Source organism: Trichoderma virens, assembly GCF_000170995.1.
Source record: "Trichoderma virens Gv29-8 chromosome Unknown TRIVIscaffold_79, whole genome shotgun sequence".
NCBI lineage: Eukaryota > Fungi > Ascomycota > Sordariomycetes > Hypocreales > Hypocreaceae > Trichoderma > Trichoderma virens.
The window spans coordinates 289887-312114 of NW_014013670.1; the positions used below are offsets into that span (position 1 = coordinate 289887).

The 22228-nt window shown below is 46.2% G+C and overlaps 10 protein-coding genes across 10 annotated transcripts; 6 read left to right on the plus strand and 4 right to left on the minus strand.

Annotated features, from left to right (window-relative positions):
* Positions 1 to 872: 872 nt before the first annotated feature.
* Positions 873 to 2225, plus strand: TRIVIDRAFT_223846 (uncharacterized protein; the record flags this gene model as incomplete). Its single annotated transcript, XM_014099250.1, has 1 exon — positions 873 to 2225. The coding sequence occupies one exon, from the start codon at positions 873 to 875 to the stop codon at positions 2223 to 2225; it is 1353 nt and encodes a 450-aa protein (XP_013954725.1).
* A 303-nt stretch (positions 2226 to 2528) lies between these two features.
* On the minus strand, positions 2529 to 4197 carry TRIVIDRAFT_231073 (uncharacterized protein; the record flags this gene model as incomplete). The annotated part of the gene is made up of 6 exons (XM_014099251.1): positions 2529 to 2877; positions 2925 to 2989; positions 3047 to 3472; positions 3531 to 3703; positions 3766 to 3929; positions 4000 to 4197. 6 exons carry the CDS (start codon positions 4195 to 4197, stop codon positions 2794 to 2796), a joined length of 1110 nt encoding a protein of 369 aa, XP_013954726.1.
* A 1750-nt stretch (positions 4198 to 5947) lies between these two features.
* On the plus strand, positions 5948 to 6597 carry TRIVIDRAFT_209633 (uncharacterized protein; the record flags this gene model as incomplete). The annotated part of the gene is made up of 2 exons (XM_014099252.1): positions 5948 to 6059; positions 6118 to 6597. The coding sequence occupies one exon, from the start codon at positions 6147 to 6149 to the stop codon at positions 6462 to 6464; it is 318 nt and encodes a 105-aa protein (XP_013954727.1).
* A 160-nt stretch (positions 6598 to 6757) lies between these two features.
* Positions 6758 to 7934, minus strand: TRIVIDRAFT_49141 (uncharacterized protein; the record flags this gene model as incomplete). Its single annotated transcript, XM_014099253.1, has 2 exons — positions 6758 to 7680; positions 7811 to 7934. The coding sequence occupies 2 exons, from the start codon at positions 7932 to 7934 to the stop codon at positions 6758 to 6760; spliced, it is 1047 nt and encodes a 348-aa protein (XP_013954728.1).
* A 1126-nt stretch (positions 7935 to 9060) lies between these two features.
* On the plus strand, positions 9061 to 10131 carry TRIVIDRAFT_49145 (uncharacterized protein; the record flags this gene model as incomplete). The annotated part of the gene is made up of 2 exons (XM_014099254.1): positions 9061 to 9488; positions 9546 to 10131. The coding sequence occupies 2 exons, from the start codon at positions 9061 to 9063 to the stop codon at positions 10129 to 10131; spliced, it is 1014 nt and encodes a 337-aa protein (XP_013954729.1).
* A 522-nt stretch (positions 10132 to 10653) lies between these two features.
* Positions 10654 to 12096, plus strand: TRIVIDRAFT_77579 (uncharacterized protein; the record flags this gene model as incomplete). The annotated part of the gene is made up of 3 exons (XM_014099255.1): positions 10654 to 10832; positions 10885 to 11147; positions 11230 to 12096. The coding sequence occupies 3 exons, from the start codon at positions 10769 to 10771 to the stop codon at positions 11893 to 11895; spliced, it is 993 nt and encodes a 330-aa protein (XP_013954730.1).
* An 849-nt stretch (positions 12097 to 12945) lies between these two features.
* TRIVIDRAFT_48997 (glycoside hydrolase family 79 protein) lies at positions 12946 to 14775 on the plus strand (the record flags this gene model as incomplete). Its single annotated transcript, XM_014099256.1, has 6 exons — positions 12946 to 13114; positions 13169 to 13271; positions 13330 to 13836; positions 13891 to 13928; positions 13984 to 14180; positions 14236 to 14775. The coding sequence occupies 6 exons, from the start codon at positions 12946 to 12948 to the stop codon at positions 14773 to 14775; spliced, it is 1554 nt and encodes a 517-aa protein (XP_013954731.1).
* Positions 14776 to 15399: 624 nt separating this feature from the next.
* On the plus strand, positions 15400 to 17366 carry TRIVIDRAFT_115005 (uncharacterized protein; the record flags this gene model as incomplete). The annotated part of the gene is made up of 7 exons (XM_014099257.1): positions 15400 to 15467; positions 15565 to 15716; positions 15810 to 16115; positions 16174 to 16445; positions 16510 to 16936; positions 16997 to 17208; positions 17274 to 17366. Coding segments are annotated over 7 exons (1530 nt in total), but the record flags the coding sequence as incomplete, so codon positions are not given.
* A 223-nt stretch (positions 17367 to 17589) lies between these two features.
* TRIVIDRAFT_192768 (glycoside hydrolase family 78 protein) lies at positions 17590 to 19927 on the minus strand (the record flags this gene model as incomplete). Its single annotated transcript, XM_014099258.1, has 4 exons — positions 17590 to 18709; positions 18836 to 19362; positions 19423 to 19452; positions 19511 to 19927. 4 exons carry the CDS (start codon positions 19925 to 19927, stop codon positions 17590 to 17592), a joined length of 2094 nt encoding a protein of 697 aa, XP_013954733.1.
* A 1145-nt stretch (positions 19928 to 21072) lies between these two features.
* TRIVIDRAFT_48802 (uncharacterized protein) lies at positions 21073 to 21525 on the minus strand (the record flags this gene model as incomplete). Its single annotated transcript, XM_014099259.1, has 1 exon — positions 21073 to 21525. One exon carries the CDS (start codon positions 21523 to 21525, stop codon positions 21073 to 21075), a length of 453 nt encoding a protein of 150 aa, XP_013954734.1.
* Positions 21526 to 22228: the final 703 nt, after the last annotated feature.

The following is a 22228-nucleotide window of genomic DNA, read 5'->3' on the forward strand; positions in this document are numbered from 1 at the left end:
ATTGCTACTCGGCTTTGTCGCAGCGCGATGGCGATGTTAATCTCCGGTTTCACATATCATCCCTACGTTCCTCCCACATATGATGATCGGATCATGCCCTCTCCATGGACACATTTGGATTGCTAATGAATGGGATTATTTGATTAACATATGTGCAAGAATTTTCATCCCTTCTTGACCCCGAGGACGCCATTTATCCGGCTATGCTACATCAGACCGGTTCGTGGGGCGCCGTTGCAAAGGTGTTGGTGATGATCCACGTCACCGCACTCAACTTGATCACACCTTGTCTTTAGGGGATATCGGCCGAAGGCTGGTTGCATTTAAGTTTATGATATATTAGCAACCCCTCGCAGTGTCCATTTGCGTTGATATAGAGGGTTCCAACCGACCCACAGATGCTGTCGCAAACCTTACCAATTCTTATGTAAATAGCGAACGGTTTTCGTCACACACTTTTCATCATTCAAGCGTGTGATGGACCCGCACCTCGGCGAACCAGCGGTTCCACATACTTCCACCTACAAATCAGATGCCGTACCCCAATAACCAATGTAGTAGCAGGGCACTTCGGATTGGATAGCTTTGGGCTTCGCAGACTCACTGGTCATGAGGAGAAGATGTGCAATTAATTGCTGGATGAAACACAACGGGAGGTATGTGTATTTCGAGATTTCTCATTGGATGACGATGCGAAGGGTGTCAAATTGTGGTCATGAGGACTCTCTCAAGATTACTTCAAATCAACAATGATGAGATGAACTATATAGGCAAGCGGCAATGTCCTGGAGAAAACATGAGAAGATTCAGTGTGCTATCGGGAACCATTACAGCAATTATTTAGTACAAGGTCACAGCATACATTGCTCATCATGCGACATTGCGCAATCCTCTTTGGAGCTCTTAGGATTTCGGACATCTTTGTCAACGCAGCTTCAACTCTTCTTTCCGGTGGGACAATCATCGCATGGGATGACAGCGCATATTATCTAAAAATAATCCGAAATGGTTCAGTCCTAGTGACAGATGATTATATTGCATCTGTGAACACAAGTCCTCGACCGTCTGAACTGCCGTTGGGAACGAAAGTGATCGACATAGCAAATCAAATACTGACTCCCGGATTTATTGATACCCACCGCCATGGATGGCAAACGGTATTCAAGACAATTGGTTCAAATACATCTCTTACTGAATACTTTAGTCGCTATGGGGAGTTCTTTGCAGCCGATAAATTCACCGCCGACGATGTATATATCAGCCAACTTGCTGGCCTATATGAGGCCATGAACGGTGGAGTGACAACTCTTCTTGATCACGCCTCACACACTTGGTCTGCAAGCACATCTTACGCTGGATTCAATGCATCAATTGAGAGCGGGGCTCGAGTCTTTTGGGCGTTTGCTTTTCACAACACCACGTCTCTGAACTACACTATATCCGACCAGATTTCAACTTTTCGAGAAATGGCCGAAAACAAAGAAGCGCTAGTGAGAGATTCTCCTACTGAACTCGGTGTTGCCTATGACGCCTGGGGGCCTAACCCAAATCTCAACGAGGCTCGGGGTATCGCAGAGCTCATCAAGGAATTTAATGTTTCGGTCATGACAACGCACTCCCTTGCCGGACCATGGGGTATAAGCAATCTTCCAAGCGAAGTTCAGCATTTTGGCATTTTGAACGGCACCGTCCCCATCGTCTTTTCTCATTCAAGCTTCATCACTGCGGATGATTTGCAACTACTTCGTTCTACCAACCAGTATATATCCATCACAGCTGAGTCAGAGATGCAGTACGGACATGGCCATCCTCATTCCTACGAGGTACAAGACCAAGCAGCACTTGGTATTGATACTCATTTCACCTATTCGTCAGATATTTTGACACAGGCTCGAATTTGGCTGCAGTCTGCAAGGCTTTATTATTATAATCAGGTGTTGGACAACTGGCACGTCCCGACCTATTCTCCCATGACAGTCAACCAAGCATTCCTGCTAGCTACTCGGTCTGGAGGGCTAGCCCTTAGACGGCCTGATCTTGGTGTCATCAAGCGTGGTGCCAAGGCCGACTTGGTAGTTTGGGATGCTGAAAACTCGCCTTCAATGCTCGGATGGGAGGATCCCGTTGCGGCAATTATTTTGCACGCGAACGTCGGCGACGTTCTGCACGTAATGATTGATGGCAAAATTGTCAAAAGAGATGGCAAAATTGTCAGCAACGATTAGCCTAGTATCAGAAGAAATTTCCTAAAGTCAGCAAAGAAGATTCAAAAGATATGGAAGAAAATTCCGTACCCCACGTATGATGGCACATGGTCAAGCGGTTACGGCTATGGAACATCATTGACAGTTGATGTGCAGAGAGGAAAAGACACCGGCTATGGAACACAATTTCTGTAGTTTATGGATGGTAGCAGTGAAGAAATGTGAATCTTCTGGTCCCTAAGGAGAGTGGCATGTCTGAAGCAACTTGCTGTTTATGGTTGATTACAAATTCTTTGATTGCAGTGTTTAGTCAAGAGGTTTTTTAAACGGCGTCCCAAGGTAGCTATCGATTACTTGAGTATCTGCTACTATCACCACTTCCTACTGCTATGGTTTACTCTTCAAGTATCTGCTAATATTACTACCATTACATTTGAGACACGAGATGCTGCATAGCCAATTTGGGAGCTGGATAGCCACTCAAGTTGTATAGTTTTATTTCTCTTTCATGCCTTCATATGCTATCTTACCATCTCCAAGATGTGTTGTGCATCGTCAGCTAATAATAGACAGAGAGTCATACAGCTGTTCAAAGATAAGACGCCTCGACGAGGAATCCCACAGTGAACTTGGCGTGTCGAAGAATTGCTGGCCATTGAATCTTGTCAAGAGACTGTTTACACGTCAGTTAGAACTGGGTAACTTGTTAACGAAACTTACGTCTGCAGCGGTGTGAATGCTGGGGTTGGACTTTTCGAATGTGTCCTCGTTGACAAATGCAGAAGCTATCAGATCATGTCAGTTAAATTGCATGCGGTATCGACGAAATTTAATGAACTTACGGAAACCATTCGATCGAGCACTTGCGTGGTCAGAGCAGCCATAACCACATCGTGTGGTGAGGGGCGCAGCACCTGTGTATTGGGTAGCAATGACTCTGACATATTGAGTCAAAGCCGCATCAACATTGTCAGTATAGACAGCCAGCTGGTTGCTGGGCGAAAAACCAGTCATATCTTGGTTTAGCATAGCAAGAACTGTCTTCTGGTTGGATTTGTAGTTGGAGAAGATTGCCTGAGAGCCAAGAAGTCCTCCTTCTTCACCACTATACCAATGAAACTCAATTGTGTTTTTGGGAATGAAGTCCGACTGAGCAATGACACGGAGAGCTTCAAGAATGGTAACAGATCCAGAGCCGTTATCATCAGCACCAGGACTGCGAGCTGTAGTTGAGCCGGCTGTGGAGTCCATGTGAGCACCCACAATGACTTAGGCTCTATTAGCAACCCTATCATTTACCATACGACACGTTATTAGGAAACTCACTGAGATTTGAACTCTGTCCAGGTAGTCGAGCAATGATAGAAGGCTGGTTCCATGTGTGAGTAAATCTTTGAACTGTGATTTCTGGCCTGGCGGAAGCAATGCTGGATACTTGGTCAAACAGCCAAGCCGAGGCCTGAGTGCCAGTAGTTGAGCGGTAATGGCGAGTAGTAAACCTGATCAGCCGTTAATAGTTGCACTAGCAACTCCAATACCAGATAAGTAAGTCACTACGCACTGGGTGAATGTAGTCAGCCAGCTTTGGGGGCCGCTGGTGGACACTTGTGCAATGAGCGACTGTGCTTCATCCACATGCTCGACTCTTGTCGGATAAGTGACAGCACGAGTGGTTATAGAGGTGTCCGATGGTGGCCTTGACAGGATGGATAACACTTCGGCATCCTGTATATCGATGTTAACAACAATATTCCTAGCGATCAAGGAATTGCAGCCTAAGTTGAGTGACGCTTACCTGAATGTCAGTAATGTCAATAAACCCAATATTCTTTGAGGTAAATCTGTCGAATTTCTCCTGTTCAGTCACCCACTGGCCAGCATCATCTTCAGAAGCTTTGATAAGCCGAAGCTCCGAGTTACTGCCAGTGAGTGGCGCAGAGAAAGCAAGCGGAAAGGCCGCCACAAGCAGAGCGACGACAGATTTGGCAACCATTTTTGGAGTCTAGGTCAACGATATTGTCAATAGTTTTGGAGATGAACTGTCTAGCATTGATGGATCAGCGGTCTAATATATCATTTTACCAAGGACCCCAATATAGGAGACAAGTTAGCTTGGATTTGACAGCACATATTTTGTTAAGCATAGACTCAGTGCTACTTTGCGCCATTCTGAAGAGAAATAGCACCCACTCATTTGCATTGAAGTATGACGAATGGCGAGATAATGGAGCTTCCTTATCTGGTAATGAGAGTCCGCAAGACCGAACGCCCCCCCCCCCCCCCCCCCCATTGTTGGAAAACGTTCCTAGATAAGCTAGGTGACATTCGGGCCAAGCTTGTGGGTTAAGCTGAGCGGAGAATAGACATATAAGCTTAATTTATTGGCTAATCTTATTTTTGTCAGCCACATGGAACACCTCCCACAGTCCGGAAGCTTTTCAAGCTTCTCCTTGGCAGTCAGGCTTGACGGCGGGGTGGAAGTTGGAGTAGGAAACGAAGAAAAGCAACTGTAGCATTTGCGAAAGTTCCACGCCAAAATAGCAGGTGAGGTAGGTTTCTCTCCGCGCCAACAATCACCGGATCCGGAGGTATGACACATTCAATGCCTAGTGTTTGGGCAAAAGAGACCTTTAGTGACATAAATGCGCAAACTATTGCGTTATCACTTGAAGAGTCGCTATAGTGGTACATCCTATGCCAACGATAGTCAAATCTCCAAGTAACAAGAAAAATTGAAGCTCTTCGCAAGATTGCAGTACGACGCCGGTGGAATATTAAGCCCGACTACCAGAGCCTTGGGAATGCGCATTTTAGAATAAATGAGGTAAAGAAAACTCGAGATCAAACGGAGAAGAAAGCAATATTCTTCAAGTTGGTTAATGAGAAGAAAATAACCGGTTTTCATGGATTTTACGAGGCAAAAAAGGCTCATCACTCATGTGGATTTATTATGTACAGTTATAATCCCTTCAGCATGCATTTTGTCGCATGAACATGTTTGCATTGGTTACGTGTTCCAGTGATTGTGCGTTGAATGTTCATGTGCCTAGGTTGTTTAGCACCAGGCCAGTCTTCAGCTTTTGAGTCCCACAGTGTTTATAATGTAAATTTGGTTCTGCTCCACCATCAAATACCAAGAAGCTATAATAATATAGTGGTTAGTATATCAGTTTGTGGATATGAAACACTGAAGACCGAGGTTCGATTCCTCGTTATGGCATGGTATTTCTTTTTATTTCTTTTTCATTTTTTGAGGATATTCACATTAGCGTCCTGAACACTGAATCTGTGGCTCAATTATTTGCTGCGACCTCTCTTTTGCTTTTGTCCTTGACCAGTTCCCTCTTTGTTTCCGAGGATGTCAAATCCGTATGAATAGAACAAAAATGTAGTAAACGTGGTACTTGTAGGCGCTTGAGCAACTTGCTGGTGGATCATGCATGGTCTTATATAGCGCAGTATCCATATCATGATTCCCTAAAGGCAAGAATTACCGTTATTATGCTTCTGCTTCCCGCCGACTTCCGGCAAAGTCTTGTTGTCCATAATCTCCGGCTTCTATTCCCATCCCGTTGCATCCGACCGCTGGAAGTTCTCTGTACCTGGGCGTCGGCCCACAGAGATTGCAATCTTGTTGAGGAAGTGTTAAGCCCGATCGGCTCTAGTAACTTCACTAGAGAACTAATTCCGTTCGGCATCATTGCGGCGGCCACAACTCAAAACCGCATCACAACTGCCACCAGGCACCGATCGACGACTCTAACAACATATAATCAGATATCATTCAGCAGATTGAGAAACTTGGAAGCTGTCAACCCAACAGCTACGACTACAACTATACTACTTGGCATTGAAGTATGAGCGAACATCGCACGCTGTGAGTGATTTGAACTAACATCGAACTCTCACATAGAAAAACTTAGCGAGCGTTTCCCCGATACAATGGCCTCCAACGTGACGGTTCTCTACAACCAGCCCGCAGAGGGCGAGTACTTCAACATGGATTACTATATCAGCACACACATGCCCCTCGTGAATAAGCAATGGGGTCCCTTCGGCTTGAAGAGCTGGCAGGTCATCAAGTTCGGCCCTGATGCGGCCTTCTATGGAGGTGTTCTGATGACCTGGGAAAAGCCCGAGGATGCGGTAAACATTATGACGGCGGAGGTGTCAAAGCCCGTCTTTGAGGACGTTCCCAACTTCACAAACTTGAAGCCCATTTTGCTGCCTTCATCTATCTTGAGCAGCTGGGAGCAGTAGTGAGAGAGGGGTTACGGAATTGGCGCGGGGTTGATGGATCCCTGCGGTCTCATGACGCCATTTTACATGCCACTTAATACGCGTTGTATTAGCAGAGTAGCCGAGTCAATTGCATACAATTTATCCGGGAATTAAACACTGCGATTATATTATACGTAGGATGTTGGTATTTACTAACTGTGAGGATGGCACATCTTATTATGGGATGTCATTTAGTGTTCGTACCTAGCATATAATCCCGCAAGTTAAAGAACATGTCTATATGTAAGCAAGGTCTTCAAAGGATCACCTTACTAAGAAATTTCAATGCACACCTTTCCCCTATGCTGGCCTGACCACTGGTACTCACATGCTTCCTTGAGCTGATCCAGATGATAGACTTTGGAGTCGATGACAGGCCGAAGCTTCTCTGGGTTTGCCTCGATCGCGCGACACAGCTCTTCAAGCAAGATCCTGGATCCTACCGCAATAGGTCGTACGATGCATCTGTGCTCGAAGCAGTCCGAGAAGCTCGGCTGATCACCCTTGGGCCCTCCCAAATACCCAACAATATTGATAACTCCACTAATCCTGACGGCCTTCAAACTCTGTCTCATAGATACTGGTCCAGAAACTTCAACAACGTGGTCAACGCCAACTCCGCCGGTCAGTGCTTTGACGGTACTGCCCCATTCAGCGTCTTCTTTGTAGTTTATGACATGGTCAGCCCCGAGGCCTTTCAGAAACTCGATTTTGTCGCTAGAACTCGTAGTTGCAATGACTCTAGCACCGACTGCCTTTGCAAATTGTAGCGCAAACACACTGACGCCTCCTGTTCCCTGTGTAAGAACCCATTTCCCGGCACTCACCCTGTAGTCAGACAGCCCAAAAAGAGCGCTCCAGGCCGTGACTCCAGCACAAGTCAGCGTCGAAGCCTCAAGAGAGCTCAGATTTGACGGAATCCGAACCAATCCCTGCTCATTAAAGGCACCATAAGTACGAAGCGTACCATCCAAGGCACCCCCAAGCGCTGAGAAGGCCGCAGATGGTTGGAAAGGTCCCCCGATATAGTCCTGAAAAAAAGCGGTGACAACTCTGTCACCTGGAGTGAAGCGACGAACATGTTTGCCAACTGCAACAACCGTTCCGGCTCCATCTGAACCCGGAATAACGTTTGGAGCTATAGCGTGAATTGATTTGCCCTGTACTATCATAAGGTCACGGTACTTGAGTAGCACTCTTGTTAGTGACAATGATAATAATAAGCCGAGGAAAATATACCAACTTACGTTGAGCGATACGGCCTCCACTGTAAAACTTGTTAGAATGACTACTTGCCTCTGAAAATTATTTGCTATCAAGCTCACATTTGACCAATACCTGGCTGTCACCTAATTCAGGAAGAGACTGTTCGGAGTAATGCAGGGCGTCAAAACCCTCACCTCCAGTGACATTCCACTGATAGACAAGTTTGGGAATCGCGAGTGCCATTTTCGAAGAATTCAAGCAAAGTTCTGAAGGATGTATTTGCGAATATGAGTTATGCGATGATCATATATCTAGATCTCTCAAAGAAGTATATATTGTTCTAACTTTCCAAGTGACAGCTATTTATACAAATCCCCATTTTGCTTGCAATAGTCTTTTTTAGCTGTACGAGGACATTAATAATTGTCTGCGTAGGACAAGTTTTCTGACACCGACGAAGTAAGGCATTTCGACAAACGATTCCGAAACCAGAGCTCAATTTATAAGTCTGCATAGATGGTGAAGGAGGCCGCATACTTTAATAGTCATTAATTACTGTCTTCGACATTGTCTTTTTCGACAAATAGAAAATCCCAAACAGGCAGTTGGTGGGGTCGTAGATGCGGCATATATAGGGCCATCGGCGATGACACGATGTCTAACGCCGAAGGCTTCTCCCTTCTATCGAATGAAAGATGTTGCTTAATTGGGGCGCAACTCATCGGGGTTAATGAACCATCAGTCATCCGTCCTAGCTCCCTAGTACCGTAATAACTTTACCATGGAGTTTTTACTTCACCGCGGAGTCTAATGTCCTTCGTGCCATCAATTCAATCCTCTTGCTGCCGGACGCCCGGCTTACAAGGCATATCATATTCGTATCATTATATATATATATATACGTTGAAAGCGGTATCAGTTGTTATCCATAAAATTGAATTAAAGCTTAGGTAGAATTGATAGAAAATTAGCATGCTACCTATTGTCCTTAATTACCATTGTTGACACTCGAATGACATCACATCCACAGGTCTTCTCAGAAAAGACATAATTGCCTCTTTTGGCGATTCATGTCGTCACTAACGCCGGTCTTATAAAGGCGAGCGCCGGAACAACGACCCCCGCTCGCGTCGAAAATCCGTGGCTGTTATTCCCGATAGACTTGAATTGAGTTTCCAACATGATGCCCAGAGTCGAGATAAAAGAGAGAGAATTTCATCCCTAAATTGCATCCAGCACCCAGACTCACATGGCAGTAACATACAAACGCGCAGCATTTTACACTCGACAGATACAACTTAGCAGCAGCTTTTACACTTTCAATCGCTCCCGACAGCATCTAAGAGCATTCAGTTTAACTCAGCCCACAATGTCTCTTCCATCTAGGCGCCTCGGAACTGATGGTCCCTTCGTCACAGCCATTGGCTTCGGTGCGATGGGCATCAGCGCTTTCTACGGAGCCACGGAGCCTGATGAGGAGCGTTTCAAGGTTCTTGATCACCTTTACGAAACCGGAGAGAGATTTTGGGACACTGCCAATGTCTATGGAGACAGCGAGGAACTTATTGGCAGATGGTTTGATCGCAATCCCGGAAAGCGGAAAGATATCGTGCTTGCAACCAAATGGGGAAACCTGGGAGGGGGCAAGGTTCGAAATGATACTGAATACGCTAAGCAATGCGCTGAGGAGAGTTTGAGACGCCTTAGAACAGATTACATCGATCTGTATTACGTCCACAGAGTTGATTCTAATGTTCCCATTGAGATAACCATCAAGGCCATGGTCGAACTGAAGAAGTAAGTCTCAATATTGAATGCCCTGCGCAATTCTGTGATGTACTAACTGTTCCTTAGTAAGGGTTGGGTTCGACATCTGGGCCTCTCCGAAGTCTCAGCTGAAACATTGAGAAGAGCTCACGCTGTGCATCGCATCGCTGCCGTTCAGATGGAGTACAGCCCTTTTGCCTTGGAAGTTGAATTGCCAGAGACAAACATGCTCAAGACATGTCAAGAGCTCGGCGTCGCTATTGTCGCCTACTCTCCTCTTGGCCGAGGATTCTTGACTGGACAAATTAAAGGACCCGAAGATTTCGAGGCTGGAGACTTCCGAATCAATATTCCTCGATTCTCACCTGAGAATTTTCCTAAGAACCTAGAACTTGTCGCCACTTTGAAAGAGATTGCAGCTCGACACAACGCCACTAATTCACAACTGGTCCTTGCCTGGCTCTTAAAGCAGTGGGATATGGTCATTCCGATCCCCGGCACTAAGAGGATCAAGTACTACGACGAAAACATGGGCGCACTGCAACTGAACATTAGCGATGAGGAGAATGCAGAGATCAGGAAAGCGATTGACAAGGCAACAATCATTGGTAGCAGGTACCCTCCGGGTTGGGAAGCAGCTTTGTTTGCAGACACTGTTCCATTGAAGGAATAAGCTCTATAGGGTCTACTTGTGCCGTAATATACAAAGCGTTAACATCTCACTTCTCACATGGCTGGCTATTCACACATTTTTCTTTCAAAGTTGCCAAGATATATTAAGCGTGCTCAATACAGACCCATATTATTTTGGATGCTAAACAACGAGTTGACACTAGCAGTGCCCAAGTCGACAAGCCGGCAATATCCTCGGTTATGGAAATATTAGTGAATTGAGCCCTGTTCACTGTTGTCTCCTCTAGCGCTCCTCCATTTGCGGTGTTCCTAGCTGATCGCAAATACTCGTGTTCTAAATAGCAAATAGGACTGAATAAATTCCGGAGAAAGATGGCTAAATTGGAAGTTCCGGTGATCAGTACTGTTATTACCGCGAGATATTCGGATATGCAGAGCCGGAAATCCCTCCTATCTCCATGTCTTGATAGTGCTAAAGATGGCATCATCTCCAAATGCGGGGTTGAGCCTCTGCTAATAAACCCGCTGTGTGTCGTAATTGTAGAAATGGACACCCCATTGACAAAATATATCGCGACATATTTGTTATATCATCATCGCTAAAATTGCCCAGAATAATCATTAAACTTCAAACCAACAGTTGATACTTGACTAACGATAGGGAGAAAAGTGTAGAGATGGGTTCAAAACCTAATTCAGCACTAAAGGTGGTCTTTGGCGCCATGACCATTGGTGATAAAGGTTTGCCGTATTCAATCATCATGAACGTGCCTTTTCTAACAGTTATTCTCAGGCGCCACTCAAGCCCGCGTCCATACCTTGGAGGAAACCGCCGAGATTCTCGATGTGTTTCAGCAATTTGGTCATTCTGAGATCGACACTGCCCGAGTCTATGGCGGAGGCAGCTCTGAGAGATTTCTTGGTCAGTCAGAATGGCAAAAGAGAGGTATTGTCATGGATACAAAGCTATCGCCAACCAATGGCCAATACAATCACCAACCTGCTGGTGTTCGGCAAGGCTTGTTGGACAGTCTAAAGGCTCTCGGAGCCGAAAAGGTGAGCCGAAAAGATGATTACATCCTACGTGCATTCTAAGAGGGATATTGTTGGCTCACTCAACTCTTTCATTTGGGAATAGGTTGACATGTGGTACTTACATGCACCTGATCACGATACCCCATACGAGGATACTCTCCGTGAAGTCAACAAGCTCTATGAAGAAGGCTACTTCAAACGGTTCGGAATCAGCAACTACTCTGCCTGGGAAACCGCTCAAATCTGTGAAATTTGTATCCGTAATGGATGGAAGAAACCCGATGTCTATCAGGGCGTGTACAATGGCCTTCATCGAGCAGTGGAGCCAGAGCTGTTCCCCTGTCTTAGAAATTACGGGATCGCATTTTACCAGTATAATCCACTGGCTGGGGGGATTCTCACAGACAAGTATAAGCTTGACTTCAAAGAACACGAAGAGGGTAGCCGCTTCGACCCCACGCGAGCACAGGGTGTCAATTACCGAAGTAGATACTGGAATGAGACCTACTTCAAGGCCCTCGATGTTGTCAGGCCAGTAGCTGCCAAGCTCGGGATCCCTACCGCCGAGGCAGCCTTGAGATGGTCTGTTCATCACAGCTTGATGAAGAATGAGCATGGTGACGCAGTCATCATTGGAGCAAGCAGCGCCCAACAACTGAAGGAGAATCTGACAAACTTGGAAAAGGGGCCGTTGCCGGATGAGCTGGTTGCAGCGTTTGACGAAGGATGGGCTGTGGCTAAATCAGTTTGCAGACCGTACTTTCGCTAAGGAACAGCACTGGCATTGTATCCTCTTAGGGCTAGAGTGGAATCCTTTGTTCAATACACAGGAATCCATAGTCAAATATTTTTGTAATGCAATGAGATAAAAGGCGCCGCTTATTAGAAAGTGAGGCTGGTGTCGCCGATTATATCACATATTAGTAGTCCAATGTATGCAGCCAGTCAGAATGAGGATTTATTTCTGCCGAGACTCCATCTCTTTCCGGGTGTATAGAACATAAGCTGTAGATCTTTTTTACCCGTGGTTTTGTGATTACTTATGCGATTGATCTCGTTGTCTTTACTCTTGCGATGATCAGCGGGGTAGTCTGCCACATGCATTCACAAACGGCCATTTTGCGATCAATGGTCGAAGTAGCGGGACAGCAGCAGCTATGTGTACTCAAACGTTCAAAGTATTCTATTTTATACTATTTCCCGGGCCTCACATGCATTAGGGAGCGCTTAAACTGGAACAATTATGAAAGCACGAGAGGGAATAAGACTTACATACATGAACTTTGGATTAATGTTTCCCAATTCACGCCTATCTGCCCTCTAAGAAATATTCTTGTTAATTTATACATGTGTAATGAGTAAGTATTCCTTTGCTCTTCCGCTTTTCCTGCCTACCGCTTGACTGCCATGACTGCATATGTGTGAGCCGGGATCGGCATTTCACACGATCGCTTAATTTTTGGAATCCCAGATCTTTCTTATCCGATCCGTCGGGATGTAACCCTGTTTGAATCTGATGTCCATGCTATGAAAACAGGAATAAACAAGTTACTTCGACTACTAGTAATGAACATTGTTTAGGCTAATTTAATTCCTATTTTACGGATTTGTAGTTAATGGCGAGACGTTGAAGCCCAGATGACGTCGACCTCATCCTCCCCGCTGAAAGCAACGTATCATAGGTCAACCAGATGGTGATCAGTTAGATATAAGAGACTCTAGGTATATTTTCAATTATGACACATTAATGATAAGAGCACGTCACTTTCAATAAACTCACAATTCCAGTGGGCTTCTTTGGTGTTGAAAAAAAAGCAAGATGATCCGAACTTTAGCTGCCTTGTCCATTGCGACTTTCTTAAGTCTCGTTGCAGGCGAAACAGTTCGCCTGAATGTCCCCAGAAACCCCCCTGCATCATCGAGTCCTCCCATATCACTTGACTTTCAGTCGTTTTCCATTGAATTTGCATTTCTAGTTGACTTTCAAGGTAGGAACATCACCCTTTTCAGCTGTAAGGCAGAATACTCATCATACCATTTAGGAAACAAATCCCATCCGAATAGGTTTACCAACAACCTCTTGGCCAACTTAAGAGCCTTCAATGGGGATGTGCCTCAGATTCTTCGCATTGGAGGAAATACTCAGTATGACAATCGGGCTCTCGCTTGCAAAAAATGGTTATTAACCCGTTGTCTTACCCAGGGATCATGTCACCTATGTTCCTGACCAAAAAGAGCAGTTAATCAATTTTTGGGACCCATCTTACAATTCCGATCAGCCACGCAATACTTCCATCGGCCCAACCTTTTGGGAGGCATTTACCGCCATTGAAGGGACAAAGTACATCTTCGGTCTAAACTTTTACAAGAACGATTCCACGTATCTTGAGAATCTCAGAGGGGAGGTTTCACAGTCCCTGCTGCAGATTCCTCCTGATCGGTTGCACTTGTTCGAAATAGGCAACGAGAATGATTACGGGGCATTGTCCGGATTCCGACCGCCAACATGGACCCAACAGGATTGGGTTGAAGAATGGATTGACCGCGCACGAAATATCCAGAACCCAGCCAAGAGTCTACGCTTTTACGCTCCGTCAACATGCTGTTACAACATCACGACTCCTTACTCGTTCTTCTCCCCATGGACGATATGGAATAGCACATTCGACTATGACCGAGACGGGTGGATCTCAGAGGTATCTCAGCACGGGTGAGTCGCAACCATTCTTGAGTCGGTCCAAGTCGGTCGCTAAAGAAGGTCTAGGTATATCTCTTCAACAGGCCAGAATCCAACTCTACAAGGTATAGATTCCTAAGTGATGTGCGTCCATTAGCCTGTTCTCCTAACCAATACCAGGCACCCTCATGAACCACACAAGCGTGGTAATTAATGGAACAGTCCATCAATCCCTTTGCAATCTAAATCACAATGCGGGCCGTGTTTACACCCTTGGTGAAACTAATAGCGTCTCTGGTCAAGGAGCGTTTGGGGTTTCCAACGTCTTTGGCTCTGCTTTGTTCATTCTTGACTATGAGCTCTATTATGCATCTTTTGTAAGTCGATGAGGTACCCTGTTTCTACCACAACAGTTCTAACTGTAATTTACAGGGAGTAAATCGTATGCATATGCATCAGGGAACTGCTTATCGTTACGGCGCCTGGATGCCCATTGCTCAGAACGGAACAGGCCCATCCACGAATCCTCCTTACTACGGCCATGTTATGGTTTCCAAGTTCATCGGGGCCCACCCCAAGACAAGAATCAACAACATTGATCTTAACAGCGATTTCTATTCCGCATACGCAGCTTACGAGAATGGCCGATTGGCGCGTGCCGTCCTTCTGAACCTTCACGAATGGAACCCTTCAAATGATCAAGCTGAAGTCTCGAAAGCGCCGAGCACAACCTTTACTATCAGCACTGGGCAACGGGGAATTAAATATGCTACTGTCGAGTTAATGACAGCTCCAGGAGCACTCTCGGAAACAAACATTACGGTCGCTGGACTAAGTTACGATTATGACCTGGCGGAGGGAAAGCCGGTGAGAGTGGCGAAACAGTATGAGAGCGTGCTTCGCCCGAATAACAAGGGAGAGATTTCTGTTCCAGTGCGATACTCGCAAGCAGTGCTTTTGACTTTTAACTAGAGGTTGGACGCAGATAACCCAGGGGAATTGAGTGAGGGTTGCCGTCAAGATTGCTTTGAAAAATGTTTCTCATAATCCACTTCTGAGCCAAAGTGCTCTACAGCTAAAAGCCACGTTTGACCGTGTATCAAGCCATGCATGTAATTTTATATACTATGTAATCTTGATTTTCTTAACCACAAGGACAAAAGTTAAAGTTACACAGCCACTATTACTTCAGAAGATATCCGTATTCTCAGAGGAAGGACATCTCGCGCCCTTCGCCATTCAATGTAGGATTCATTGGTAATCGCCCACCAAACCCTTGCTCAACGGCCCACTGCCCACCGGCTTCGGCCGTTACTCGCGCAATCAGAAGTCTCTATTCGCCATCTAGAGAACCATTGATCCACCGACGCTCTAGGCTAGACCTATGATAACCAGAAACCAGAAGCGCTGTTTTCTCAATCCGCCATTTCAGCTCATGCAGCAAGCGACAACCAGAGTCGCGCAGATTGGCTCAAGCGGTGCAGCTGGTTCACAATGGCTACAGATGAGACCACTCCGCTGCTTCCTGGCCGCAAGGCCTTGGTCTCGGTCAGCCAGAAGAGAAGCCTCCGAGATTCGCTCAGTGGCATCTTCACCAATGTTGAGAACCGCATATTGGCGGCCGGATTTCTAATCTGCGTCGCCTTTAGCTATACTCAAGTACCGTGAGTCTCACGCCTATCGCTTGTCGTCTCACAGTTGTGATATCATATCATGTCCTCTGCTATCTTTAAAGCATAGCAATCGCTTACATCCGGATAGGCTCATGTATGTTTTCCATCTTATGGTATGCGACGAATTCTACGACCATAACCCTCCCTTTGAAGGCCCCGGCCAGCGATGCAGCCGCGACGAAATCGCAGCGGGGACCGCCGCTCAATTTAGTATTCTAGGAATGAGCACAACACTCTGTGGTGAGTTCTGAATACATTTCCCTCACTTCTTCCTTGCATGCCGGTGGTTATTGTTATATGAGCAGCATTGACGAAAAGCTCCTTAACCTCTAGGAACCCTCAACCTTTTTATTGCAGGCTGGACTGTCAAAAAGATTGGCCCCCGCGCTGCTCTCATGATTCAAACTTTCGTGCCTGCTCTTCGAGTCCTTGCACAAATCCTCGGAGTTATAGCCGGCAAGCGAACAGGCATTTTGATCATCCAGGCCACGCAGCTTGTTACCATTATTGGCGGGCCAGCGGGATACATTCTCATCACCAACATCTTTGTTAGTGAGCTTGTCGAGCCTTCTCGGCGGACGGTTGTCTTTGGCAAGCTACAAGGAAGCATCATGCTTGGACAGAGCGTTGGATATTTAGGTATACATGCCTCCTGTTATACACCATTTGCCCGTCTACTAACTCGTTGATGTGACAGCCGGCGGAATGGTTGGAGATGCAATCGATATCCGTGCCCCTTTTGACATTGCCTTCATCACCTTTCTTCTATCCTGCGCCTACATACACTTTGCACTCCCATACATCTCTCCCGATTCCATGAGCAGCAAGAAGAAGCCCAACCAGCAGGGTATTGCCGGCTTCTTCGCCCCGCTCAAGATTCTTGTGCCCCAGCGCGTGAGAACATCAAGCGGCAGTATCAAGAAGCACTACGGCGTCATCATTCTCTGCGCCGGAATCTTTCTTGGAGTGGTAAGTTAAGCAAAAAAATTTAGCTTAAACCCGTTCTTTTCAAGACTGACCAGAGCACCACCAGCTCGCAACGGATTATGCCCCTCTCTTAACCCAACTGTATGCTACCGCGGCATTCGACTTTGATCAAGGAGACAATGGATGGCTCATGTTCGAATTCGCCTTCATGCGGAGTGTATTCCTCATTCTCCTGTTCCCCCGAATCATCTCTTTCGGACGCTACATACTCAAGCGCAACTTCACCTCAGAATCTGAAGACACAGATGATTCGTCCGTTTCCACAGCGGATGATCAGCTACCTACTGAACCTGGAGAATTTGATGCGGCCACAGGTGAGCAGGCGGATCTCGAGCCAATCAGGCCAATCTCTTCAAAGCACCACCGCGAGGTCGGCCACTTTGACCTCATCTTCCTACGATGGAGTCTTGTCGTTGACGGTGCACTCACCACTGTTGTTGCGTTTGCCACCAAAAGATGGCACATTTATCTTGGTAAGTACTCTGTGAACTAGAGATATTTACGGTCATTGTAGCATTAACAGAACTTTGCAGCCGCTTTCCTCCTCCCATTCGGCTCTGGCTCTGCACCAGCGGCCAAAGGCGTCATCACCGACATGTGTTCAGAGTCTCATCGCGCGGATGCCCTAAACGCAGTGACCCTGGTAGAAAATATTGCTAGATTAACGACACAGGGACTATTTGGGTTGATCTTCTCGAGCCTGGCGAGTGTGGGGAAAGCATATGCAACGTTTTACTGCAATGCGGTGAGTGTCCAAAAGATATTCGTACCTTATGAGCGGTGCGAGGCTAACGCGTGGTGCAACTCTAGGCGATCGCTGTCATTGGAATGGCAGTGCTGCTATTTTCCAATTTCCCACCTCCGGGTAGTACGCTTATTGACGAGGAAAGTGAAGGGATAGATGATATCCAAAACGAGGGAGAGGAGGCAACTTCATCATAAGCATCATAATGCACTTTATAACTAAAGATGATGGAACTTTTCGTCGAGGATAAACACCAACAAGCTAGACAGCAATGCTTAATCTCACACAGAAGCTACGCATCTCGCCATGCCGAAAACATAGCACGGCTCGAAAAACTGGCTTCAGCAAACACGTATAAAATATACAGATTTCTACATCTTTTCAAGATTCAACCGTAAAGGTGTGCTTGCCTCCAGAAACATTGACGCTCATCCACCCTGCAATCCGGTCTCTGGACAGTGTAACTGGCATTCCATCCATATATATCTTCGGATCTTCCAAACCCAAAGTGGGAACACACACTATCCCAGAAGACCCTTCTAATGTCTCAGTCTCCAGCACAAACATTAAACCGGATTGCGCATCCTTCCTCTCCCAGGAGACTCCAATCTTGCCCCCTGGAGTGGGCACCTCTCCTCTGGCCCATGTCAGCCCTCCGCCATCTACCACGGGGCATATCTGCCATGTCTGGAAACCCGGCGTTTGGGGCTTCACTCCAAGTACATAGCTAGTCAGCAAAGGCACGATTCCTGTTGACCAGCCGTGTGCCATGGACGTAAAGGCACCCTCATAAGCAGTGCCGTTTGGTCCGATACCCTCCCACATGGTGATGCGTGGATCATGAGTAGCCATCCATCCATACAACCTTCGAATCTCATCAAAGGCAGACGAAGCCTTCCCAGGGGTGGCAAAGCGAGCTGCAATCTCAAAATAAGAGATGAAGGCGTAGACACGATAGTTGAACTGATCTCCGGGGCTCAACACGCTACTATCATAAAACGCGTTTCCGTATGCTTGAGAAGTTGCGTTTTGCCAATAGTCGAGTATCTCAGCCGACGTTTTGTCATCGGTCACGCCCGCCAGAATAGCAATGGCATTTCCATCTTGTGCATGGACGTTGCAGAGGGTGCCTGTTCCACCTCCAGGACATGGCCCGCCATCATAAAACGCACCGACACTCCCGTCAAAATTCCTACTCATTAGCGCATTCCCAACGGCAGCGGCTCTGGAAGACCATCTTGAGGCATCGTCATCACGGCCAAGGCTTTCAGCTAGCTGCGAGGCATATGACAAAGCGTGAACGTACAGGGCATTGTAGTAGGTTACCGGTCCTGATCGAGGCAGAAATGCGTAGTCGCCGTAGCCCATATCGGCAGTTTTGTCCAAAAGTCCTGTTGCATTATTCGTATTCGAGGGGTAGTATTCGTCAAGGACGCGAATGAGCGTGTCCCAATATGTCTCTGCATACGAGGTGTTGCCAGTGTACATAACGAGATCAATGCTACAGACGACCCACCAGAGGGGATAGTCGAACAGCGGCAAGGTGTAATTATTTCTATTTGCAGGATATTTTAGCATTATTAGCAAAACGTATTGCCAAAAAAGGAGGCCATTGGAAAAGACTCACATGCTTGCAGGGGGGATCCATCCATCATCTCGCTGATGAAGCGCCAAGTCCTCCAAAACATTTCGTGTCGACTCGGCAAAATCGTGAGACAGATATGAAGTCAGTGCTGCAACAGCCAAGTCACCAACATATGGGTCTCTATCTCGCTTAGCTCCGTCAAAAAGTACTTGTTTCCCCTCCAAGGTTGGACTAGAGGCACCTCTAGGCTCTGTTTCGTTTGCAAGAAACACATCTGTGCCCATATCCACTGTATATACTCCATCATACCACCATTGAGTGAGCTCATCATCTGAACATTCAAACCACCCGGTGAAGGTATCTGGTGATCCCAGATAGGCGGACCATTCGAGGCTCAAACCCGAAATAGAAACGGAGCCAAACGAGGATGTATATGGGGCGTCTGATGCAATGGCTTCGAGCCGTATTTTCACATAACGGAAGCCGTGGAGCCCATCTGAGCAAACCTTTGTGCTATCTTCACACCCATGCAAGTCTGTCCAGATGTAATTTGTATCCTTGACAGCTACCTACCATAAGAGGGTTCAGATGTGAGCAATTCCGCTTAGTTCCACAGATTCCAAGCTTACCTGATCTGTTCCATTGGTCAATTTCTCATCCTACTCCAACGTGTAAGTCGTTTGAACTCAGCAACGAAGCGTGTAATCTCGAACATACCCCACTAGCGTTGTCAGACCGTGTAAAGTCACTCCGGTTTGTGAGATACTCCATCGTCTCAGAAAAAGCCAATCTCAATCCTGGCAGCCCAATAGATGTGTTCTGTGATCCGCTAAATTCGATGCTCAAGATACCGACCATGTTTTGCCCAAAATCCACCACTACTGTCGGCAACAGATCATCTTCATTGCTTCGACTCAACACTGTTGGGCTTCGCCGGTCAATCAGGCCATTGGGGTTGGAAACATTCCCAATTGTGCTGTCTGATACAATACCAATTGGCCTAACAACTTTTGATACGGGAGATCTAGCAAATCGGTGCCAGCGTGCTTCTTTATCAGTTTCGGCTTTTTCAGCTCGTACACCACCCAATAACATAAGGCCAGCATAAAGCATAAACAGCGTGTTGGAGACCATGATGAAGACGATAATGACGATGTACAAGTATCCGTTGAGAGGTATTCCACCTATTGTTTCAACATCTCATGAACGGTTCGACTTACAGTAGGCAATGATACCAATAAAAAAGATTTTAGACCATGACTATACTAGTCATTCATGATGGACTTGACAGCAACCACATCGGTAATTTCGCGTCATTCTCCCCCGAGTGTAACCCTGCCCAGAGTCCGCATGCGGGGTCAGATGCACGATCTGCGGTTCCCCGCGACGAGAGGAGTATTGCCGATTGATCGTCCGATGCCTAGGATATCTCAGATTGAGTAGGGGTTACTTAGTCTCGGCGTTCTCTAGGCGAGTAGAAAAAGAGTCATCAAATCATTCGGTACAGTGCGCCCTCGATCTTAGATACGAGGGGGTCAGTGGAGAGCCATCAAAAAAAGGCATCTCTGCTCGGTGTAAAAGCCGTTGTAGAACGCGCCTTTCTCTCCCTTTAGCTTGAGAGTTAAATTTTATGAGACCAACATAGAACCCTACTATAAAGCTCAAAGAAGAACGCAGGTTTGCAAATAGCTAAATGGGTAGAGTTCCACTTATTACAATCTCCAAGCATCCATTCAGTAATTGTTTCAAAAAGTGGCCATCCAGCATCCGCTGTTCTATATGTAGCAACGATGATAGTAAATACTAGAAGCATCCCAAAGAAGTGCAATACTCACTTTCTAAATTTCGTTGATTTGAACTACCCTGAAAGAACCAACTGGCACCATCATAGCACTTTTTCTCAACAAAATATAGCGGCTAGTCTTGAAACAGCACCGAACTTTGTAATGCTCTCGAGGCTTGATAGCCTAACTGAGGTGTATTTGGATACGTGCAGATTTGCTCTCAGCGACTTCACGGCACTCACGACTCCAGCTCCAAACCTTCATTCTTTGTTCCTGTTATACTGGTATCTCATTCTCACACATTCCATCATTTTTGAAATATATTATGAGGGTTGATACTCGGCGTCGTTGAGATTGTTCATTATCACAGACACATGGCAACATTAGCGAGGGAGAAATATGGAAGAAGCGTCGTCAATTTGAAGATGAAGGAAACTACTGTAAACTGATATGTCATAACCATTATCTCAAAGGTAGTTGCACAACAAGTTGAGGTTATGCTCCTTCTTGTGCCTTCTCATTCAACATTGTTGTTGCTTCCCAGATATGTCCATCCAAATCCTCAAAGCTCCTTGTATATAGCCCTAGAGATTTCCCATACTCCTTTATTTCAAAAGGGTCTCTCTTGCCACCCGCCTTTTCAGCCTTCTCCAAGAACCCGTCTACATCTTCCTTACTTGGCACTCCCAGGGTATATATCGCACCCGTAGCTTTCTTTGCATGTACAATTTCTGAACCACGGCGGATAAATTCTTCAAACCGCGATGTAGAGTGCAGCATGAGGCAGATGTTGGCGTTGGATGAGTAAGGGAAGCGGAGTGACGTCGTGTTGGAATCGGAATAATCAGGGAGAGGGGTGAAAGAAAGGGACTTATAAAAGTCAGCGGAGGAGCTGAGAGACGCGACTGGAAGGGAAATGAAGAATGACGGCGTCTTGGAGGATGACATTGTTTATTCAATCGATATTTAGGACAATAGTATCTGTGGGTTCTGTGGAATGTGGGTTTTGCTGAGTTGAGAAACTTCACGTATCCTGCCGCATTTATTGTCATTTATTAAACGGAACTGCATCGCTTGTCGCATTATCATAGTGACATAAAGCATTCATCATCGAAATGGCAAAGCCTCAATCTCTCCGGCGCTAAAGACAGCTCAATAGTCGTCAGATGAACGGATATTGAAACTTTGTTTCTCCAAACTATCGCGCTAATGACAGCTTTTTTGCCTCTTCTAAGAAAAAGAGAAATAATTGAAGACACAAACAGGGATCGCCGTGCCTTAGCCCCAGTAGTATTAGTACGGAATAAAATGGCCGACTTCTAGACTACTGTTGCAGCAGCTGCTCGGAGTCCAATAATGGATAGTATATTGACCACCTGGAAGACTAGAATGGCCAGTGAGGACTTCTCGAGCCAGCACACAAGATAGTCCTATCAGCGTGGCTTATTTCCGCACGCTGCTGTTGCTATTGCTGATGTTTCATAAGCTCTTGTGTCATTTAGGAAGTTTCAGAATATGAGATTTATATGGAGTCGATGCCTTGCACACCGCTTATAAGTAAGCAGCCCAGACCAAACTTTGTGCACAACACTCTGCCATTATACGAGCGCTCAGTAATTGCCAGCTGCATATATATTTAAAGGCGCCCTTT